Source organism: Lonchura striata, chromosome 1 (assembly GCF_046129695.1).
Source record: "Lonchura striata isolate bLonStr1 chromosome 1, bLonStr1.mat, whole genome shotgun sequence".
NCBI classification, from domain to species: domain Eukaryota; kingdom Metazoa; phylum Chordata; class Aves; order Passeriformes; family Estrildidae; genus Lonchura; species Lonchura striata.
The window spans coordinates 137,851,679-137,874,326 of record NC_134603.1 but is presented as its reverse complement, the minus strand read 5'-3'; the positions used below and the strand labels follow the sequence as shown (position 1 = coordinate 137,874,326).

At 36.2% G+C, this 22,648-nt stretch overlaps 1 protein-coding gene across 1 annotated transcript in view; it reads right to left on the bottom strand.

Annotated features, from left to right (window-relative positions):
• Window positions 1-22,648, bottom strand: part of PLXDC2 (plexin domain containing 2) — a 248,006-nt gene that overhangs the window by 32,712 nt on the left and 192,646 nt on the right. The window contains exons 8-9 of the mRNA XM_021530357.3: window positions 19,290-19,385; window positions 18,282-18,363 (exon numbers count right to left, since the gene is read on the bottom strand). Of these exons, the coding sequence (XP_021386032.2) occupies window positions 18,282-18,363; window positions 19,290-19,385 (178 nt within the window). The remainder of the gene's footprint in view (window positions 1-18,281; window positions 18,364-19,289; window positions 19,386-22,648) is intronic.

Genomic DNA, 22,648 nt, shown 5'->3' with positions numbered 1-22,648 from the left:
TACATTTATTATATCTCCTTCCCAATGCATGAGGCCTCTAACATAAGAAGGACATTGGTGTGCTGGAGCAGTCCAGGGGAGAGCCACAAAGTTGATCACAGGGCTGGAGCACCTCTCTTATGAAGACAGGCTGAGAGAATTGGAGTTGTTCAGCCTGGAGAAGAGAAGGCTCCAGGAAGAGCCTATACAGACTTTTCACACTTAAAGGGAGCTTATAAGAAAGATGAAGAGAGACCATTTATCAAAGTCTGTAGTGACAGAACATGGGTAAATGGTTTTAAATTGAAAGAGAATCGACTAATATTGGAAGTAAGGAAAAAGTTTTTCAGTGATGCTGGTGAGTCACTAGAATAGACTGTCAAGAGAAATCATCAATGTCCCATCGTTGGAAGTGTTCAAGGTCTGGTTGGATGGGGCTTTGTGCAACCTTGCATCTACTGCAAGATGTTCCTGTCCATGTCAGTGGGGCTGCACAGAAGAATCTTTAAAGGTCCTTTCCAACCCAGATCATTCTATGATAATGACCACTCAAAAAGTGCTTTCTTGCTGAAGTGTGAGTGAATCAGTACTATGCTGGGAGCTCAGTGCTGCTTCTCCATCTTTGTGGTGTTCTGTCTCTGTGAATGTTTGAAAGAACAAGAAAAACTTTACTAAGCAGAAAGAAATGATGACATGGTATTCCAGGTATGAATAGAATGTGGTTTTTTTCAGTCTCCCTACATTTCTTTAAAATTTGAAGATCTTCATTAGCAACTTCTCTGCCCATCTCTAAGATGTACTGAATACTCATAAATCCATTACAATTTATGCATACTGCTTTGGCTCAAATGGTTTTGAGGATATTCAGTACATCAAAAAACCAAGCCAGATATTTAGACATGAAATCAAGCCACTCCATAAATTCCTCCACTTGAGGCAGTTGCTGCTGTTGCATATCTATGCTAATTCAACTCAGTCTACTTAGAGCTAGTAGGGATTAAACTAACCTAGATTTTATCTTATATCTAAGTGGTGTCAAATTTAAGGCTCCAAAGATTAAATGAATAAAAATGTATCCCAGGTGCACTCACTGCACTCACTTACAGTTCTTAAGTCTTTTGTTACAAACTAATGAATTACAGGGGTGAGTAACACTTCTGGGGCTAATTTTTTTTCACCAGGAATTAACCAACCACCAAAAATTGAATATAACACTCAAGGACTTGGAATGGCTCTTTCAAACATGTGAGGCAGTCTTGAGAAGACTCTGCCTTAAAAAAAGTACATTAAACCTGGGGCACTGCTTATTTAACATTTTCCACTGATGCATAGTGAGTCCAAACAATATTATCAGAAAGCAGCTTTATCAGGAATGAGACAGTCTCCTGGCAAACCTGTTTGTGAACTTCCTTTGAGGCATATATCACTTCATGTCAGCCACAGAAGCTACTATTGCTGCCTTGTTGAGTTAGAGTTCTGGAAACTGTCATTTCAGTGCAGCACTGCTTTACTGACTGCATTTTTAAGACCTTATTTTAGTGGCATGGTGATAATTCCCTGTTGCAATTAAAACATTGGAGCAGATTTGATTTGCTGTGCTGTTTATGCCATCTGTCAACATGGCTATTTTATAACAACTTCATTTTCAAGTGATGACCGAAGTCAGCTCCTAGGAAAGCAATAATAAAGATGATCTAGGAAATGAAAATAGGGACATATGAAATGCAAAGAATTTCAAGAATTGTGTGGAACTCTGGAGTACTGGTTCAGGGGGGAAAGGGAAAATGTATGTCTCTACACATATAGCTACTAATGCAACTCAACTAATGGCACGACTAATGCAGCTCAGTCTGAGTAACAAGAAAGCTGTCAGAATCCATTCAGTGAGTTGTATGTAGCCAGAAAGGAGTTGAAGATGCCATCCTATTTGCCAAATGCCATTTACCTATATTTGGCAGAGAATATTTGAATGACAAGAAGTGTTCACTCAGTGCAGGACATGAAATGCTTTGCTCCTTTTCTTAAAGAGAGTTCAATGAGGATTAATGATGATGATGGTGATATAATAATAATAAAAGAGATAACCTGAATACACAAAAACATATGTGTAAAAGCTAGAAATAATGCAAAATTATTTGGAACAAAAAGGGCAAAGCCTGTATGGAAAAACCTTCTCATCAAGTTGAGCTGGAGTGTGACAATCAAAAGCATTGAAATGCACAGCACATGTAATTTAAACCAATAATTTCCTAGTATTTTTGGCTCTGTAAGACCATGTAAAGAGCAGACAGTTTGGAAATGAAAGGCATTCCAGAAATCTGAAATGATTTTGTAAATACCATGTAATCATTTACCTCAGTTAAAAGGTTTATTAATTCAGCTAAATAAAAGGTTAATCTGGAAAATTAAATAGAAAATTGAAGAGGCAGAACTCTTTTCTGAATTCAACCATTAAGGAAGGACCATCACATTATGAAAGGATTAAGACAGTTGCTAGGATGTTTGAATTACTAGAAGAAGAATTAGAACATTTTAAAGTGTAATTTCTTTCCAAGGTGAGATAGAAAGAAAAAATAAAAATAAAATTAAAATTAAAAAATACTGGAAATTTGTGTCTGTCCAACTGAAAAATAACTTTAATTAATTTAATAACTTTAATGATTTTTGGAGGGATAAAATGTTTATATTTGTGCTTGGTCCGGTTTTGCCTCCCTTTACCACAGAGGAGGCTCCAGTTTGGTTCCTTCACCCTTCAAATATTATTTTATTGCCTCACCATGCTGTCTGGAAAAGGACTGAATTTTCCATCCTTTGTTATTTTCCACTTTCAAATGCAGAATTTAATCACAGCTCAAAATGCTTATGAAGTTCATTTGAAGTGTCACTGTGAATGACTATGGTATGCATTTATAAGATATTTGAGTAGCATTGGTGCTTATTACTTAGCTCAGTGCTCCGAATCATATACCTGAATTCTAGCATAAGTATGTTCTCTATATTTATCCCTTACTTAAATATTGCTTAATTAAACTGCACTTCAGAATAGGAGGACAATTTGATTAATCAGAAGAGGATTTGCTCCCATCTTGCTGTTGTAAAATAAAAACAGCCAACTAGTTGAATAAAAGGATTTTAAAAATCAGCCTGTAGAATTCTAACATTTATGAAAAATTGGAATGTTACAAAGGCATAATTAATAGTTGATACAATACTGAATTCCACCATTGTTTTAATATTGTGTGCTGCACAAAGTTAAAACATTCAGGTAATGATAAGCATGTTCAGAGTGGAACAAAGTTCAGCAGTCAATCTTCAGCCTGACAATGGTTCCACAATTTTATGGGATGGAAATCTTGGGAAACTAAAGCTACATGTTCTGTAAAATACTCCTGAAATATCAAGTAAACATAGAAGTAAAAGATGTTAAAACCCAAGCTGTTATTTTACAGAAAACGACTGAACAGGCATAAGCATCAATATTTGTAACTCTGACACAACATTTGAATAGGAAGTAGAAAATAAAGACACCCATAGGGAATTCTTTCAGTTGAAAGAAGCTAAGAATAAAAGTGAGATAAAAGAAGTAAGTTTTATTTTCAATTCCACTAGAAAGAAAAAGATCAAATTGTGGTTAAAGTGAGACTTGGCAGAGTTCTGATTAAAGAAGAATAGGAGGATATTTTCTATAAACTTAATGTCAGTTACAACAATAAAGGAAACATGCTGAAAAGCAGATAAAGAATAAAAAATATGCTTTTGCTCAAGGCTCTGCTTTGAACAGTAAGAAGGAAAAAGATAGTGTAAGAGGAGGACCCTAGAGTCAAATTTATGAGATTATGGTACCAGAATTTCCAACAGAATCAGCAGAAATTTATATTAAATGTGTTCTCAGGGAAGAAGCCACACTGAGATTAGTCCCTCATTCTAGATTACAGTTGTCACTGCTTTGAATTTGTGCATTTGTACCTGCACAAAGTGGGTATAAAGAGCTAATAGCAAGAGAAGTTAGCAGAGAATTCTGATCTGTTGGCATTGCTGCATGTTTGGCACACAAGTAATTTCTCAAGGTTTGATGCAAACAGCTCTGAAGTACTACTAGATGTACTTTACATTCTGGTTAGTGATCCTAAAAAGCACAATTTAGCTCTTCTTTCTAACATGATTGTCTGAACTATTTTCTATCTTTGAACGTGCAGCTGACACTCTCTCAGAATTACAGTTAGTGTTGCATATCCATTGATTTAGTCTCATTTCTAAACAGAAATATGAAAGCCGCCTTTGGAGAAAATGTTTCTTTTTCCACTTTAGAGGTAAGGAAATAGAACATAGGAGACATGGAATGATCAGCTGAGATAACACAGAATTTGTAACAGAACCTAGAATTAAGCCCAGATTTTCTGAAAACCAGATGAGCATGTACTATTTCACAGCGTCTTTGTTTCTCATAGCACTCACAGACCTATGAATGGTAGAAGTGGGAATTAAACTGAAAAAACATCAAGTCTCAGGTGATGTGTATCAAGGCACAGATCTCATTCACACATTGCTCATGCTCATGCAGTTTTTTATTCAGGAACTTTACTGGGATTTTACTCCTTTTAGAAAACTCACACTGATAAGATTAACAACTAGTAGAGTCCTTGTGACAGGATAAAAATGACCTGGTGCCTAGAGACAGTATGAAACAGGGCTGTTCACATGTCTGTAATCAAACATGAACCCCCAGTAATCACACAGTGTACACCATGGCTGATTCAGTACTAGTGGGCAGCAGCATCTGAGCTGCTAGAAAGAGAATTGCAGCAATGGTTTGGTTAGTGCTGGGTTCCTGCCCCTGCTATGTCTCATTCACAACTCTAAAAAGAGTAAGAACTGAAAGGAAGCAGGAGCTATGACAGGCAAAGGAGGCACAGAGTGCTAAACTCATGCTGCATAATCCAATGCTTATATGTTTATAAAAGTATGTGAATTAGGGCTAAGAAAAGTACCCTCTGTTAAAACTCGGTGAACTCTTCAGATAGAGAGCAAAACAAGGAAGGACACAAATTATCCTGTAACTGGTTATGTTCAAAGAAACTTAAAATTCAGAAAGATAATTGTTTCCCAAAATAGTATCTTAATTGTGTCTCATTTGTTATTCTAAAAGTGAGTCCAATTCTGAAGTCAACATTGAGCAGGAACAGTCACCAAAAGAAATGACAAAAGAATTACAGAACAGCAGAGACTCCTCAGTTTCTTAATTAATGGCACATATTGATATTTGTTGTGATATCCAGTGATTTCATTAATGTATTATGATAATGCAGATATTGGGAGTTAATAGATCTGAATAGAGGGAGAACTAAAGATGACATTTAAGGAAGTGTACTCATAAAATTTCATTTATTTCTCTTAGCTGGGAATATTTTCTACAACAACATTTAAGAGAATTCCTGAGTTTACATGACCGGAAGGACTGAGAAATATATATGCTATGAAAAATCTGAAGACTATGCTGGGAAATGGAGCACTTTGCTTGAGGTGGTCCTAATTTCAAATAACCCAAAATTTATGAAGAGACGTATGAATTTCAGATTTGTTTAAATAAAGTTCTTACTTTTTTTTTCCCTTACAGTTCTTACTCTTCTTGACAAGTGTTTAGTGTTAACTAATATATAAAATCTAAAATATGCTAAAACCTGAGACTTTTCATTCATAGTACTTCATTATAGAATGATATCTAGGAGGCTGCAGGGCAAATATGATCTCAGTGATGCTCAGTTCATATTGAGGAGTACAACTATAAGAGGTTAGCACTTCTGGAAAGCAATTAAGGTAATTGTGATAATTCTGTCCATACTAGTACAATAAACATGCCCAGAAATGTTCTTTGGCATTGAAGACTGCTGGCACACAATGGCCTATGCCTGAACAAGCAAATTCTCTCAGCCTTGAAAAGGAGGAGGCTGCACATAAATAACCAGCTGGAAATTACCTTTTTGAACAGCCCAATTCCTGCACCATGCCTGGGAACTGTTCTGGACAGTGCTCCTGGGCATGGACTTAAATTATACCAGGAAACATCACAGCTGTTTTAGGGACACCTACAATTGTTTGACAATGCCCAGGAAGCTTCTCAGGCAGTTTGCAATACTATGTAAAAAGATACTTTATATGAGAAGATGAACTATGCTTGTAAAACTGACTGAGGCTACCATTCTGCATTATATTTCAATGAAACATGAGAAAAGAAAATTTGATAAAGTGCAAAGAAACTTTCCATTAAAAATCTTGGTTGATTCCATTGAAAACCACTTGACTTATATTATTTCTTTATTTTTCCTTGTTTTATTTAATTTTCCTAGTAATGAGAACAAAGAAAATTAAGACTGATCATAAAAATTGGTGGAAGATAGATTTCTCCATAGTAATTCAGTGGTTGGATGCTTATATGAAAGGAAAAAAAAAAAAATCTAATGCTTCTAAAAAAGGAGGCTAACCTTCATCCTAAAAATTATCCTAGAGTCAGGTGTATAATCTGGGCTGCTTGTTTCCACAGATGTGTCCTGAGTTTTGACATTCCTGAAATGCTTTGTTCTCAGCTTCTGTTGTTTCATGGTCTTTTTTTTTTTTTTTTTTTTTCCCTGATAGTTGAAATAAGTAAAGAAGGGGACCAGTTGAGAAAATTTTATCTAGGCCAACAATTTAGGCTACAGTGGGTAGGTGGTATATGGCTTCTGAAATATAGACTCATGAACATACAAATATTTGATAAAAGTTACACAGAAAGTAATCTCTTGGAACATACCATTCTCTGGTAATCAAGGAAGGAGTTTGAAACTACAAATTAAGTGCATCTCAGACATGAAAGGAAAGAAATCTAGTACCTTGTTCCTCACTAAATTATTCTACTGAGAGGTCTACAAGACAGAATGAACCTACTACACAATCTTTAGTTTTACTAATCCATTTATAAATCTTTTCTGTAACTGAACTTAGGTGAAAAATCACCCTAAAGTCATGCAACTTAGGTTGGCCAAATTTGTGCATTTTCTAATACATCATTTTGGGACAGAAAAAAAATGTTCAATTTGTTCATCTGTTGTAAGCAGTACAGTTGATTTATTTCAGGCTATTTGAAGCAAGGATAAGGTATAGTGCAAAATAGCAGTAGCACTGCTCTATGTACAGCAATGCATAAAAGCATTGCAAAATGAGCAATGATGGGTAATGGAACTATCCTGTTATAGTACTATCCTATCCTTTTTTGATTATAAATTCATTTAGGACTAGAAAAACTTGTTAGTTTCATCAGGAAAAGCTTACTTACATATATGGCTCAGAAACTGCTGTTGTGGGGCCTAAGAGCTCTTGAGAAACTAAGAACCAAATTATGTTTGGTTTTTATTCCCTTTAACTTTCATATTAGAACACTAAAGTTCTAATATCTTCAAAGTCAAAACATATATCCTACCATATATGGTTAGAGAAATGGCCATTAGCTATTTTAGAATCCACTATTTTCGTTAGTGGAAGATGGTCAGCTTATTTATGACTCTTTCAGTAGCACAGGAATAGTAGGCAGCACAAAATAGTATAAAGAACTATACATAATAGTCAACAGAGAGAGAACTGGATAAAAATATCAGTAGTTTAGCAAATAAAGATAATACTTGTAAATTAATGTTAGTTAGGTGACGGAAAATGTAGCAAATTTCAGAGGTGTGAAAAAGATATATTTTGGGACTTTACCAACAAAAAGAAATGGAAGAAACAGTCTGAGTGTCAAGAAGATAACCTAAGTAAAGTAGAAACGATGCTGTAGACATGATGTTAAATTATCTCATTGTTTTTTGGTACAATACATTACAGTGAGACAACCAATGTGAAATTTGTGACCCTGTCTTCCTCTTTCTTTGAACATGGGTTGGTGCAGCAGTGGTTACTACCTGAAGATGTCAAAACCTTCTTGAAGCTCTTTCTCTGAATGCAGATAAAGCAGGTATAGCTTTTGCCTTATGTGGTAACTTCCCCCTCAGTATTTTTGAAGCAGTCTGTGTTTAAGTAACACACCTAGTTTTTCCAATTTTTCTCATTTGTGTTCTGTATTCATCTATTCATCATCACCTGTATTTCACATTTCACATGTCACGTATTATGAAAATTATCATACTAACCACTTTGTATTACAATTTATTCAATGCAGTGTTGCTATGCATTTTAATTTGTTATCAGAAAAGTCTGTTTTATTTGAAATTTGGATTTGAATGTCCTTTGCATTCTTTGTATTATACAATTAAAGTCCAATAATTATGGTAGATGACCATTTGAGGCATTTATTCAGGAATCCAACAGTCTATAACGCCTTGTGTAGGAATCCAAGAGAGAGAGACAACCTATCACACACAGATTGATTACTACAAGCCTGAGCCAAGTTTCTTAAAATGCCTAATATATATATAAATTGCATCATAAGACATCTGTGGAACCCTTTCCTGGGGTTCCTGAGTTTCCTGGGGTTCCTCAGTGTCACCTTTCTGCAATCAAATAGAAATTTTTCTGAATTCAAATGTAGCTATTAATGTAAGAAATGAACAGATGAAAAGGAAACAAAACTGAAAAGGATTTTGGGCTACAATGTGACTGAATGTGGCATAGCTCTGTCAGAAAAAAAACAAAGTTTAATCCCAGAGTAAATGCCTCTCTAATACAGTGTGGTAATACCCACTGGAATGGCTATCACCCTCAGGATAAACAAACAATGAGGAATTAAGTCTATGCTAAGCTCTCTTGTGATTTGTGGCACAGAAATTGCAGTTTTAGATATAAATGGTTCATTAGAGACTGAGGTGGGCTTTGTCTTATTGTTAGAATGCAATAAATGAAGAATAAAATATTACTAGTATTTAAAAGACTTGCAACAGAAGTTTCTAAAGAAAAGAACTGTACTGCTACCTATTTTCTAATTATTATATTACACCTATTATTCATTTTGGTGTCTTAGGTGCATCTGTGAATTTAAACATGGAAATGAAATACAGATGTTGCCATCTTCTTTCCAAATTAATCAGCAAATTTAAGTATTACCTAAGGTTTATATAACAGGTGTATGCCTTCTATCCCTCCTCTCAATGAGATTTAAGGGCTTAACTGTCCTCTGTATCTTTGATAACTACTTCCTCCATTTATAAAAAACACCTTAGGAAAGTCATATATTTGGTAATAAACAGAACATGAGACAGACTTTACAGGAAGGTCTTAGAACAGTCCAGGCAGTGGTCATTTCCATATTAACTGTGATATCTCTGTCTTGTCCAAGCTGTGTTGCAAAACTGGATATCACAGAAACCTGCACAGTGGATAATGAACACAGCCTCTAAGCTCCAGAAGACACAGCAACAACTCTGGCAAAAGATGTTAATGTGAACATCCAGTTAGTGAAAACAATCTCAGATTTGAAAAGCAAATTATATTCTAAGAAAAACATATACAGAATATTAATAGTGTTAGTGAAGTGTCTTAAATTGATCAGTGTGTTTACATCTAGATTAAGAATAATCAAAATGCTTCCACATCTTCAGGTCCAGGATTTAATAGAAAATATTTTAACAGAAATACTAGGATTTCATACTAATGACAATTGTAGCAATCTTCTGCTCCTTTTCTAGAAATAATTTAAAGTTCTATAACCCAGCCTTGAACTTCCTAAAAATCTGCATCAGTTATGAGCATAACTGTTGTCCTCATGCTGTTCTGATTTATTCAGGAAAACAAAGCAAGGTATGCATATGTGTGACTAATACTGCAGCTGCACAAGACTGGTTATTTCCTGTATGAAAGCAGGATTCAAATTCACTTGCTTAGATATCAAATCTATTAATGTAAGGATCAGGATAATTTCATGGAGCTGCTGAGAACATCAGTGAGTAAACTGCAGAAGAGTGTGGGGAGAAAAGAAGCTTGGGGAATGAATGGTCTGGTCTTGCACTGACTTGTACAAAGCCCCTGAAAGCTACTACTGCATGCTCACTGGGTTTCTGCTCAGAGACTGAGCTTTTTAGGTTTTATTAGTATTACTCATAGGAATTATTCCATACAATTTGTGCCGGATGGAATTACAGAAATTCCACAATAATTTGACTGACTCCAGCTACTATCAAATTCCAGCAATTTACAAAAAACATAGAAAGGCTAGTAATCTGCTATTTTTCCATGTGAGATTCTCAGTGAATTGCAAATTCCTCTGGCTGCAGGCTAACCTTCAACAAAAACATGTTGTGAGCTCAGGATCATCTACGTTCCTTAACAGTACTTCCCAATATACTGTTATGTACATTTTACTGATGTGTTCCATTATTACCAATTTTTAAGTGTACCATTACCATTTACCATTTATTTTAAGTGTACCTGCAGGGTGACTGAAGCTAATGCTTTCTTCTAAACAGAACTGTCATCCCACTTGAGAATATCTATTATTATAATCTTGTGAGGATTTCTTCATCAAGCAATACCATCATTGAGCTCATTCTGGTTTGAGAAAAATGCTTTGTTCATTAAACACTTTTGTGCCACTGTCTTTTCTTGCTTTAGTCCCATCAGGCTTACCACGCATACAAAATTCTTAATTATTGTATGATAATTTCCTAACAGTTTCTTGCGGTGCATGAGGGAAAATTAGCTTGTCAAATTAAGAGCAAGCACCTTGGAAAGTATTTGAAGAAGTTGGGTGTGGAGCAATTTCATATTCAATAAAGTATAGATCTACTTATTGTATTGTTCCTATCAGTAATGTATCAGGGCTGAAAATTTTACACATTCATTCTTGATACATTTGTTGCACTTGATTAGAAAGATCAACTGATGTCTCAATACAGCTTTTAAAATAAAAGAAAAATATGTTGCATTTTAGAGCAAATTCTGATAAAGGGCCATACTTTCTGATTCTCAGGTCTGCAATATGATTGCTTCATAATTAGAAAAGAAACTGTATACAGGTTAGAAAAACACAACTGCCATTACTTTTCATTTATCTTAGGGTAAATATGATCAAAATTCAACAATCTGATTGTTAAGGACCGATGTGTTAGGACTCAGCTATATTTTCATAGAAAACCACTCCAGCTGTAAGGGCATACAAACATCCAGAATCTGGGCACATTTCCTTTGCTTTGTCTGAAGCAGAGGTATGATCAGCAAATTCATGAAATCAGACACACTGATAGAATGAAATATATTTAATAGAATACACTATGTATTAAACCTCTAGCCCTTCAAAAGCATCTAAAATGAGATTTTCCTTGTAATTTGTATATGAAACTATTACATTGATTGGATTATATATGCTCCCTCTGGTGGTTTACTTAATCCATAGAAATACCTTTTTTTTGTTTTGTTTGTATTTCAATGGCTTAGGTACTGTGACCAATTTAATAATAACAGCACACTACTGTCAGTTAAATAGTGTTTGGATAAAAAAAGCCTGAGTATAAACCAGCCACTCTTCCTCCCATCTTTTAATTTGCAACTGAACTATGAAATATTCCTAAAGCAATAAAAAAACCCCACAAGCAAACAAACAAACAACCTTAAAACAACCCACAACCTTAAAACTTTAAGTAGTTAAAATGAGGAAGTATTTAAAAGTCGGCATTTTGAATTAACCTTGAGGCTTTATGATGGAGTGCTAACAATAATGGATAAGGAAAGTGGATGTCACCTATATGGAATTCTGTAAGGCCCCTGGCACAGTTCCTCACAACACCCCTCTCTAAACTGGAGAGATACAGGTTTGGTAGCTGGATGGTGCAGTGGATGAGGAACTGGTGAGATGTTTGCATCTATTCAGTAATGGTCAAAGGATCAATGTCCCAATGGAGATCGGTGACAAGATTCCTCAGGGGTCTGCAGCAGGCCAGTGCTGCTTAATGTTTTTATCAAAGACACACACCATGGGATCGAGGGCACCCTCAGCAGGTTTGCAGATGACACCAAGCTGAGTGATGTGGTCTGCCTTTCCCTGCTCTAGTGGCATCTCCAACCCTCATTGTGGTGTAAAAGCTGAGGAAAATGTAGATCTCAAACAGTAAGCCATGTGTTTCTTACTTGGATTTAATAGTTTGCTTTTGTAAATCCAGAGACTTCTCTAGCCAGAATAGTAATTATTTTTATGGTTTTATTAATTCTGCAGGGAAGGTGCTTTGCCTTGCTGATAAATATTTTAGGTTATATAAGACTGTTACTTATAAATACTACAATATTTGAGTCAACACTTTTTAAAATGAAAACAGGTCTTGTCAATTGGGATATACAGACCAAAAATCAATAAACATAATCCTTTTCTTCTACCTCAAATGAAAAATTTCCAGACATAAACTTACATTTGAAAGTTATCTAAACATGTTTCCAATTTCCTTCTAAAGGAAGAACAAAAAAGACATTGCAAACTTATCCAGAAGTTCAGAAGACAAGTAATAGGAATTCTTTTTTATCTCAATTACTCTAAGGGCACTCACTATGTAAAACCGTCACTTCATATTTCAGCTGTAACTTGTTTCCTTAAAAAATGCATGTGCCTAAAGACTCTCACTTCCTTGCTTTCCAGCTAATCAGCAAAGAATGAAAAACAACTTGTTTCTTTATTACCTGCTTAGATGGGAATAGTGATTATCATAATAAAAGATTAGAAGTATCAAGCCTTAAATCACATTATTGCTACTATTCCCAGACACATTTCTGATTTTTCACATTGCTCAGAACCCATTCCACAAACCCCAGCTATAACCTGTTCATTTTCACAACTAGTGCTATTGTTGGCACAGAGGACTAAGCACTGAAGTAAAATGCACCACAAATGGGATTCTTTCATTTTTTCAAGCGTCTAAGAAGCTTTGGGAGCTGTGCATATACACAAGGGCAGTATGACTCCCTAAGTGCATGGAGTGTCCTGACTCATCACTGCACTCAGTCCTGGAATTTGTACAGGCTCTTTCAGGGCACTTTTAAAACTTGGGGTTTGCACTCTATGGGTCAATACCATAAACTGGTATGATTTCAAACCACATTATTCAGTGCATACTCTGGAAAACAAACACTCTTAAGGATAAGAGTGCAAAATCTCACTTCTTTTCAGACCAAGGAAAGTCCCCCAGTAGGGCTGCCTGGAGAGCAGTGCCAGGAGCTAATCCTGAGTCTCCAAGCAGCCAGTGACTGAGGGTAGTGGAGCTGGTCTGAGCTGGAGACATTCAAGGAAGTAGCCAGACTTACACACCTCCACAAAACTAATGGGCCATTCTTCAGGGGTGACTTGTTTTCAGAGGGCTAATGTTCACTTATCTCTTGTGCTTCTGGGGGTTTTCTGATCACTGACAGACTGTTGTGTCAAGGCAGTGTCACCCTTACTGAGTAGAGAAGTTTCATGGGGCTCCCATGGGGATTTCACTGCTCAGCCCTGCTTAGACTCATCTGAAGATTCTTTTCTCAAGCAAAGTGATGGACCTTTAGAGTTTTTTGCTAGTACTGTTCTCCTATTCTGTGTAACTTCCCTTGAGAACCTAAGTGAGTCTGCTAGCAAAGCATCCTTGTGGATCCAGCTGTTTGCCTTTTGGGTACCCTTGGCATAAAGACTGTTTTGAGGATTAAAAATTTGAATATATGTTCTAACAGTGACAGCTGAGTAAAGATATCATCTAAACTGTGTACAACTCCTGTCCTTAGTACTACAGCCCTCCAGTTCCCTATCTTCAGTGTAGGGTTGATGGTACCACACCAAACTTGACTGATGTTGCAAGTACTGGGAGACGCTTTTATCCTCTATTGATGAAATGAAGCATGAGATATTCACAGTGTGAGTCTCCAGCATGCATAGATTGCCAGAATGTGCTCTGAAAAATCAGTTTCATTTCACTGCCCAAATCCAAGACCTTCCTGAAGTTTATCAAAATAAAAACATCAATATCTAGGGAATCTTATTTATTCGACAATCAACTTCAAATATTTTCAAGGGAACTCACTATTTCAGTATATGCAAGCGAGTTTTACAATCTGAAGCTATAAAATAACAGCAAGGTGGTCTTAAAACTTCCAAAAACTTTTTTAGAAAATGACATCTCTAATGTGCAGGCTATACCAAGTGCCCACAATATATAAACATTTTCAGATGCATAAGAAGATGATATAAACAAATCTAACATTAATGAATTCTCCCAACTTTTACATGTCAAGAAGTTAGAGATAATGAAGGGCAAATGATCCATGTTTCAGCCACTGGAGCCCACTGTGGGACAGATGCTAAAGTGTTTCAGGCATTTTATAGACACGGATACTTGTGTTGGAGAAAGTTAGAATACCATCCTAGCTTACATATTTATAATTAATCTCCTTTTGAAGAGTTTTACTTGTGAAACAGTTATGAAATATACATCGTTCTGACAGAAATTAGCTCCTAGGGGGATCCTCCATCTGCTGAAGTCAAAGGAAAATGATGTGCCTTTGCTTCAGTCATGAAAAAGTTGTGTGACACACATCGTATTGGATTTCAGACTGGATAGTTTGACGACCCCCTATGAAAGAACTAATGGTGATTTAAGCCTGTAGAGAGTGCAGGAATAGAGGATTCAGCCCTCAGTAGCATCCAAAGTGAACTTGCCTCTCCAACCATTGCAGAGGTTGCACAGCAGCTGGGCTGAAGTTACTGGTAGGAAACAACCCACTGTTGTAGGATAAAGCTATTTTCATTCCAACACAGAATACCTACATGGGGGAGTAAAGTTTTTCTGCAATGGTACCACTGGTCAGTTTTCTTTGTGCAGTTAAATGCTTTACATTAAGTTTTGGGGTTTTCCTCCCCCTCCCAAAACTGTACTTTGTTGTGTGAATGTTTCAATATGTGTATTAAATCTAATGCAAAGAAAAAAATGAAATGCAAGATGGTGCTCCTGGTAGTAATGTTTCTCCGGCTAAATGGGGTAATAAGTACATGAGATAAAAGATTGTTTCCAAATGGATATGTGTAGGCTTGCTACCCACATGGAAGTCTGTCTGCTCAAGAATATCTCACTTTAGAGCACCAAATTGGCACCACGGAAAGAACATCTCTGTGTGTTCCAGGCATATCTGACCCTCATCAGTGCCCTAAGAAGCAAACAGGAATTCTCCCTCTGCACAAATCTGAATGCTAGGTCTGTCAGGAGATTATTGACACATTGAAAACCCATCACTGCCAGTTCAAAACCTTCTTCAGGCTTTTGCAGCAAAGGCTAATTGGCTTCCCCACTCTGAGATTTGCCTACAGACAGGTCAGGCAGTCTTGTCTCCTCATCTTTGGACCAGTGTGTCCAGTCAGATTTGCAACTGAGAAACATTACTCAGGCATTGCTCCTAAGCATTCCTCCTACTTCAAAAAACCCTATGAGGACACATTTGAAAGTGGACTATAAATATTAATTTCTTTGTCCTTTAGGCACTTCTGAAATGTCTAAGTTAATACTTCATGGAATTCTTTGCCCTTGGTTTTTCCAGTCTGATTTTATCCTACTGCAGCAGAGCAATGTATATCATAACAGGAGATAAAAGTCTCCATTGATTTACAAGGCTGGTGAGTGAAGAGCAGTGACAGACAGAAAAAGCTGAAGGACTGCGAGGTAGGAATTAACAACTTTCCATGCTTTATGATTTTTAACCAGGCTATTATATTTTCCTGTTGAGGAAATGCTCCTTTATTGCATGCAAAAAGAGTGTTTTAACACAGCAAATTTATTTTTGAGGGGAACAAAACAACAATGTGGTACTGAAGCAAATGATTCTGAGCACTCTTCTTTGAACAAGACATTGCCACAGAGAATGAAATAAGATTTTTTTTTATTTTTTATCTCTTGAAAATGATTAGACATTCTGAGAAAATTCAAGGTAAAGAAAGAGAGGCACTAGACTAGAAGTCCAGAGAAAGTGTGCAGAACTGGTGGAAAATTTTCAAAGCTGAGACAGAATGATTCCTCATCCCAATAATCCTGCAGTGCAACTGAATAAATATTCAGGTTTCACATTTTGGAAAGCAAGTTGCCTCTTTTCACAAAATATTTAACCATTTATTATTTCAGATCTATTTCTCAATAGAGATGAAATAGTTGAAAATGCTCATTTCAGAAACTGGAGATAAGTGGCCAAGAAAGACAACGAGGCCTGAAGCAGACATCAATCAAAGCCATGTTTCCAGAGGAAACAGCAAACTAACAGATTAGGTGTACAATCCTGTATAAGGTATTCTGGGGACTGGACCACAGCCTCTGTGGTCAAGTCCTAGATGAACAAAGTCACAAAGAAACTGGTCTGATATCACAGCTGGCTCTGCTTTCACCGGGAGGTTAGTCTAGACCTTTTCCATTCTGAGCTATTTTATGACTCTATACACAATTCTCCATTTTCTAAAACCTGAATGAATACTGCTCATCCTGACATATAAAAATGGTATGGTATAATTTTTTAAATACTACTGAAATTCCCATGTAAAAGCATATTTTTAATTTCCTTTTCAGTATCCATACCTTTTCTAAGGAAACCTCTCCATTTTCTGCTTTTGCTGGTAGTCAGACAATGCCCAAAGACAACCTGCAGGAAGTGACAGTCTCACTACTGTCAGTAATGGCTTAATTAATAGCAATAAAGCTACTGAGTATACCTGCTGCATCTTCTCAAAAGCACAACCATGCTGCAGAGTGGAGACAGCTGGTTTTGGGAAATAGTGCAGGACTACCTCACAGTAGGCTCATCTTTGATCTCCACATGCAAAACATAAAGCAAGGTTTTCTTCATTCAAACTTTAATTGAATAGAAATAGATGTTTTTCAGCAGTAAATTACACCCTGCCAGTTGTGAGGGGACAACCCCAAATGAGCAGAAGGAAATGCAGTGTGGCTACATGTCTGGTTCTGCTCCTGCTAAAGGTGAAGGATAAAACTTAGCTCTCCACAGTGAATTTGTGCCTCAGTGAGCAAAACATATTTATCAGCAATTTCAGAACTCAGGAAACTCAGGTGTTTGGAAACTAGAGGGAAACAAAAAGGATCTGAAGGTTTCTGCACCTGTTCTTTACAAGAGGTCTGGATTTTAAAATATAAGTGAGTTTACCCAAGCAAAAATGCGAACACTGTCCACAAAGCAACAGGCCTTGCTCAAACCAAAGCCAACAGAAACTTGGTGCTACAGCATCTATTAATGGAAGGAGAATGAAGCAATGCTGAAAGCAAGGAAGTGGCTAAGGCAACCAAGAACTCTTCATGCTTTCTTGGAACAGTCTTCTAGAAGTATTATTACTCTGGAATAGATTTGGTATATTTTCTATTATTTGATTTGTCTTAGCTCTAATTCCACTGAAAAGGTTTTTGCAAGACAGATGGGGAATAGAGTTACTTTTTAAGTGACTTACTACAGGACTTGCAACTTAAGGAAATATTATAAAAATTAGTCCAATTTTCTAATTCTGTTCTGTGTTCTTCAGCTATTTACCAGTTCTTCAACATGGTGTCAAAATATTCCACTATTTTAGAATGTTAGTTACCTTTTCTTGTTTCGTTATACATCTGTTTCATACAAAGTATTTCTAACCTAATCACTAGAGCTGAAGAGTACAGCAAAAATAAATGTCCATGATGAGACTGCATTTTGCTTCAGAAAACTGGCATTAAATTATTCATTAAGGTCAGTGAAGGTCAGTGACTGAAAAACTTTTTGAAAAGCTGCAGTTGCAGAGTTTCCATTTTGCTGGCTGTGCTTCAGCTACTCCATAGTCTAAATCATTCCTGCCATGGACTTGACTGTCCTGGTCCATGTGTCACTGAGAGCCTGAGGAGACCCAATGCACCCACTATATGTAATGTGGTTAAAAGGTTAAAAAGGAAAGTGCTCTGTTTGGATGTATTAGTCTTCCTGCTGTTAGTAGGAAGTTTTTACATTAACACTTTACATCTCCAGGGGGTTAAATTATTTTTGATGAAGCCAATGATGGAGGGAGAAAATACGATTTTTATCATGGCATCTTCTTTTTTTTCTACTTCAAAGGGATTTTAAAGTATGACTGAAGAAATAAGAACAAGGGCTTAACTCCTGAATCAACTGTTTTGACTATTGTTGCCTAATTACTTAAGTGAAATGTGACAATGATGAGTTGTTTGTGATCACACTTGAGATTTATGTTCATGTGAATGCATACATGTAAACCCAAATGTAACAGCTTTTAATGCTGAAAAACCTGTAGGCAATGATTTTGGATAGCCTTTGAGCACAGCTCCATACCCACACACAAAAAAAAGAAAAGAAATTATTTTCTCTACCTTTGGAGTTTACTGCACCAGCTGCAGTTGAAACCAATCTGGGCAGTGACACAGGGACCACAGCTGGTAAACTGGAGACAAGCTGGGATTGTAGATAAACATGAATTATTACATTAGTCTCATATGTGTTTCACATAAAAACCATGGAAGGAGAATAAATCTTCTGATAATATATATAGTCATCTGGTTCAGCCATGTCTAAAATAAGACCCCGAACTCAGCCTGTTACAATGCTTTGCACAATTGCATACACACAAGTACATTTAATCTGTGGTATTCCATTAGTATTCCATTTGTAAATATACTCCTACTTCCACATCTGTTCATTCAGCTTCGTTCCTAAATTTTTATCTTTTTGCTCAATATTAAGCATTTCCTTAAATCTCTTTCTTCCCTGGCTGTTCTTTGGTGTTGCTAACATTCAGACATAAGTAGATAATAAGACTGACAGAAAAATGCGCAAAAACTATAACTGAATTTTAAAAAAGGAAAAGTAGATGTTTCTACTCTTTCTACAGTAGTACAGCTGTTATTTTAAACCCCAAGGTTTCAAAGCAATGTAGTTTTACCTTGGAAAAAAGAGAAAAAGAGCCAGATGAACTGCAAAATATTTGGAGCCATTTGGGGATATGCCTTTGTGATGTGATGCACAGTACACAGAAGAATTAATGTTTGCATTGCAAGCATGAAAACTGTTCTTTTTTTTTTTTTTTCTTAAGGAAATGTATTTAAAGGCAATATAATCATTCTTCTGAAAAAATGATTTGGCACAAATTTCATTCAAAACCTCCTGGGAGCTATGTACCTATAAACTAACTTGAGATACATGAGGATGAACTGGATAATGTATCATCCATACGGGAATCTAGGAGAGGATAAATGAATCTGTTTGTGATTCCAAGTCCACAAATAAAACAAAATATTTGAAACTGTGTATGTGTTGCTGGGAGGCAGAGGGAGATAGATGCTTTCTAGATCTGGCTCCTGTTTATGTAACGCTTTACTTACTTGGAAGTGGTATCATTTCAACAGCTGAGAGATTGGTAATCTTTGACATCTGTAGCTCCACCCTGTGGTATTCATAAATTGTTCTTCTGCGGACATCTAACAGGAATGAAAAAAATAAACAGTATTTTCTTATTTTGCAGTCTTTAGATTGTGAAAAATAGTGGATGTAATTAATGCACACTGTTCCTTAGGTGCACATATGGCAACTATTTTTCTCAAGAATATATTTTTAACTTTTAATATCACAAAATAACATGTAAAGATAGATAGAAATTTTTTTAGTGGAGAAACCCTCAGAGCTGACAGAAAAGGTACTTCTCCTGGCAAAGAATTATGAAAATGCTGAGTGTGCTCTCAAGCATCTTAGTCACTGATTTAGGCATAAATTCTATAGGGTATACTGTCAGACATTTTAGGGTGTATTTCAAATACTTGCTTTTCTTAGATATCTTTCTCAGCTTACAGATTTGAGAGAAATGCTTTATATGCTCACTTTGTCAGTTCTTGCCAAAATGTGCAAACAAAACTTATTTCATTGCTTAATCAAATTTGTTAGCTACAAGATGGCTCACATCTAAGTGTACTAGAGTATATTTTAACATTTATATATTATAACATTATATTAAAGAAGACAATCTTCCTAAACAGCTGTTATGCATAATCTTTACACAGTCTGACTGCACCTGTTTCTCAAAGCAGAAATTCAATATAGTCAATGTACTGCTCTGAAGGGCTTTGAACTCACAAGCAACTGTAAGACCCATGCACAAGATAAACATGAAAAAAATCACACACTACTTCCCAGAACAATATCCTGTAATGTGTTCTGAAAATTCCAGATTTTATTTATACAGTTGCAATATAGACCGGCGAACTTGTATATTTGAAAACTAAAAGTACAACCTATAATACCAATCTGACACAAAAATGACAGCTTTCTACTGTGCTGGTTTCATATTTATGTTCTTTTTGAAGGTCTGCTAAACTAATTAAAATCAGAGCTAAATACAATCACTGACCCTCTGCAATCATACCAGAGAAGAATCAAGGGTTACATACAAAGGACTAAAAGATGTCCCATGCCAGTCTTCGTCTACATGTAAGAGAAGAAAAGGGACTTGTAGACAGTCACAAACTCAGTCTTTGGATGTCTTCTATGCTGCCAGTTCCATATGGATTAGGGCACACCTTATTGCTTGAGGAAGCAGCTTTTGTCCCCTCTCTTACCTCATTAGCTCTCAGGGATAAGTAGGCAGTATCTCACCTTCAGACAATAATTCTATTTAGTTCCTAATCAGCACCATTGCCAAGCACCTCTTGCAATTTATTTGAAGCTTTGCTATGACTTCACCCCTCCTGATAGCAGAATTCTCTTTCACTATGAAATGAACCTATAATTGAACTAGTCTTATGTGTTACACAAAGTCATTCTGACTAGCTGAAAGATGGATATGGGCAGGTGACAAAATTTACCCCAATAAATGCCTTAGCCATGTCCTTGAGACCCACTGGACAGAAAGACAAAGCTAACTATGTGTTGGGATAGGGAAAATCTCTTGCCAGCTGCAAGGTGTATATGCTTACAGGATGGTCAGTCTCATGAAAGCCCAACCATAGTGATTGTAAAATGTCTTTTGAAATGAGCTCCTGTCAATGCTGAAGGTTGTAATTTTTTTCCATAGAAATTTTTAACATTCTGTCAAAAGAAAAAAAAAAAAAAAAAAAAAAAAGGCAAGTGAATATGAACACATAAATTAAAATGCTGTGTGTCAACCCTTTATTTGAACTGCTCCTCACCAGTACTGGATCAGACTAGCATACTATAATCCTGTTAATGCTGAACATTTCCTTACAGGTTCCTTACAGGGCTTACAAGAAATAAGGAGCTTCTGGCTTTTTAAAGACTCACTAAGAATCAGAGATTCAGGCATAGGCACTTTTACTTCACCCAGTGCATGAAATTTCTGAAAAACACTACTTCTAAGAGAATGAAATGAGTTACATTAAAAAAATTCTAATCAGGCATATTTCAGCATGACTCTTTATTCCATTAAATCCCACTACCTGACATACTCAAATTTGATTTTTCCTTCAGAAAGATGTCAACCACAGGTGGTGAGTTTGCATATGAGGCATCTATCTAATGTAAGGAACTTACAGAGAGGTATTTGGACAGTCACCTTCTAACATCTTTGTATATACTTGCAGACAGGTGTTTGGAAATGTGAGCATTCAAATTTATCTCCCTGACCAGGCTAGAAAAACATGCAGGCCTAGATTCTGTTGAAAGTATGACTTAAACATGCCATGCTTATATCTTCAAAATGTACTTTTCTCTCTCTATTTTGAATTGTGAGCCGGTTTCCCTTAACAAAATTGGTTAAAAAACCCTAAACTCAACAGGATAAACAGGAAAATGAATACTCTGCCCACACACTTTCCCTCTAACCTCTTCACACACTCCTGCTTCAACCCAGGACAAACATTGCATTTCACACAGGTGAAATTTGTTCTTTGTCTAATGCTATTTAGCTCTTTAACAAAAAAGTACTAGTGCAGAATCACAAAGAGCTTCTATATACCTTAGTACCGATGTTAACATGACAAGAATTAGTGAAATAATTTGATGCAGTAACAGATCAATATTTAAGCATCATGTGCAGTTATTTTGCTATAAAGAAATGGTATAACATTACATGTATTCTTTAATAACTATCTATATTTTTTTACACTTGGTTTGATTTGCAGTATTGTTCAGGCTGTTTTTTAGTTTGTTTTCATGGCATGTACTTGTGCTGTCTTTGAACACAGGTCAAAGGTACAGTCCCAGCAGAAAAACCTGAAGAAAACACCAGCTACTTGAGGTAAGAACACATTCCTCATTGACTGAGAGAGATAACATGGGGGTCAGAATGTCATTTGAAAGAATTCTTTCAAGGGATTAAGCAATGGATTGGTAAATTATGGATGTGCAAGATTCTGCTGTGACAAAATAATTCTGTGTAGTTTTATCACAGTAGCATTAAACTAAGTAATTCGGTATCTAAGTATTTGAAACAGAACTGCAAGAGTTGACTAAAGGTACTCGATAGGGAGAGTACTGTGGAGAGGGAGCAGTGCCAGGAGAGCACCAATGACTTCTTAACATGTCTGCAGGGTTAGTAGTTCATAACAAACTATCCTAAATATGTGTCTGACAGATGCAGAATCTCTCAGTATCTTTTCCATTACATAATCACTACTTTTCCTCATACACCATTCCTCAGCTAAAAACCTGCAATACAGTGAAATGTGAAAATACTGGAGAAGTCATTCTGAGTTTTTAAATTATATGTTCACACAAATAAAGACCTTTTCCA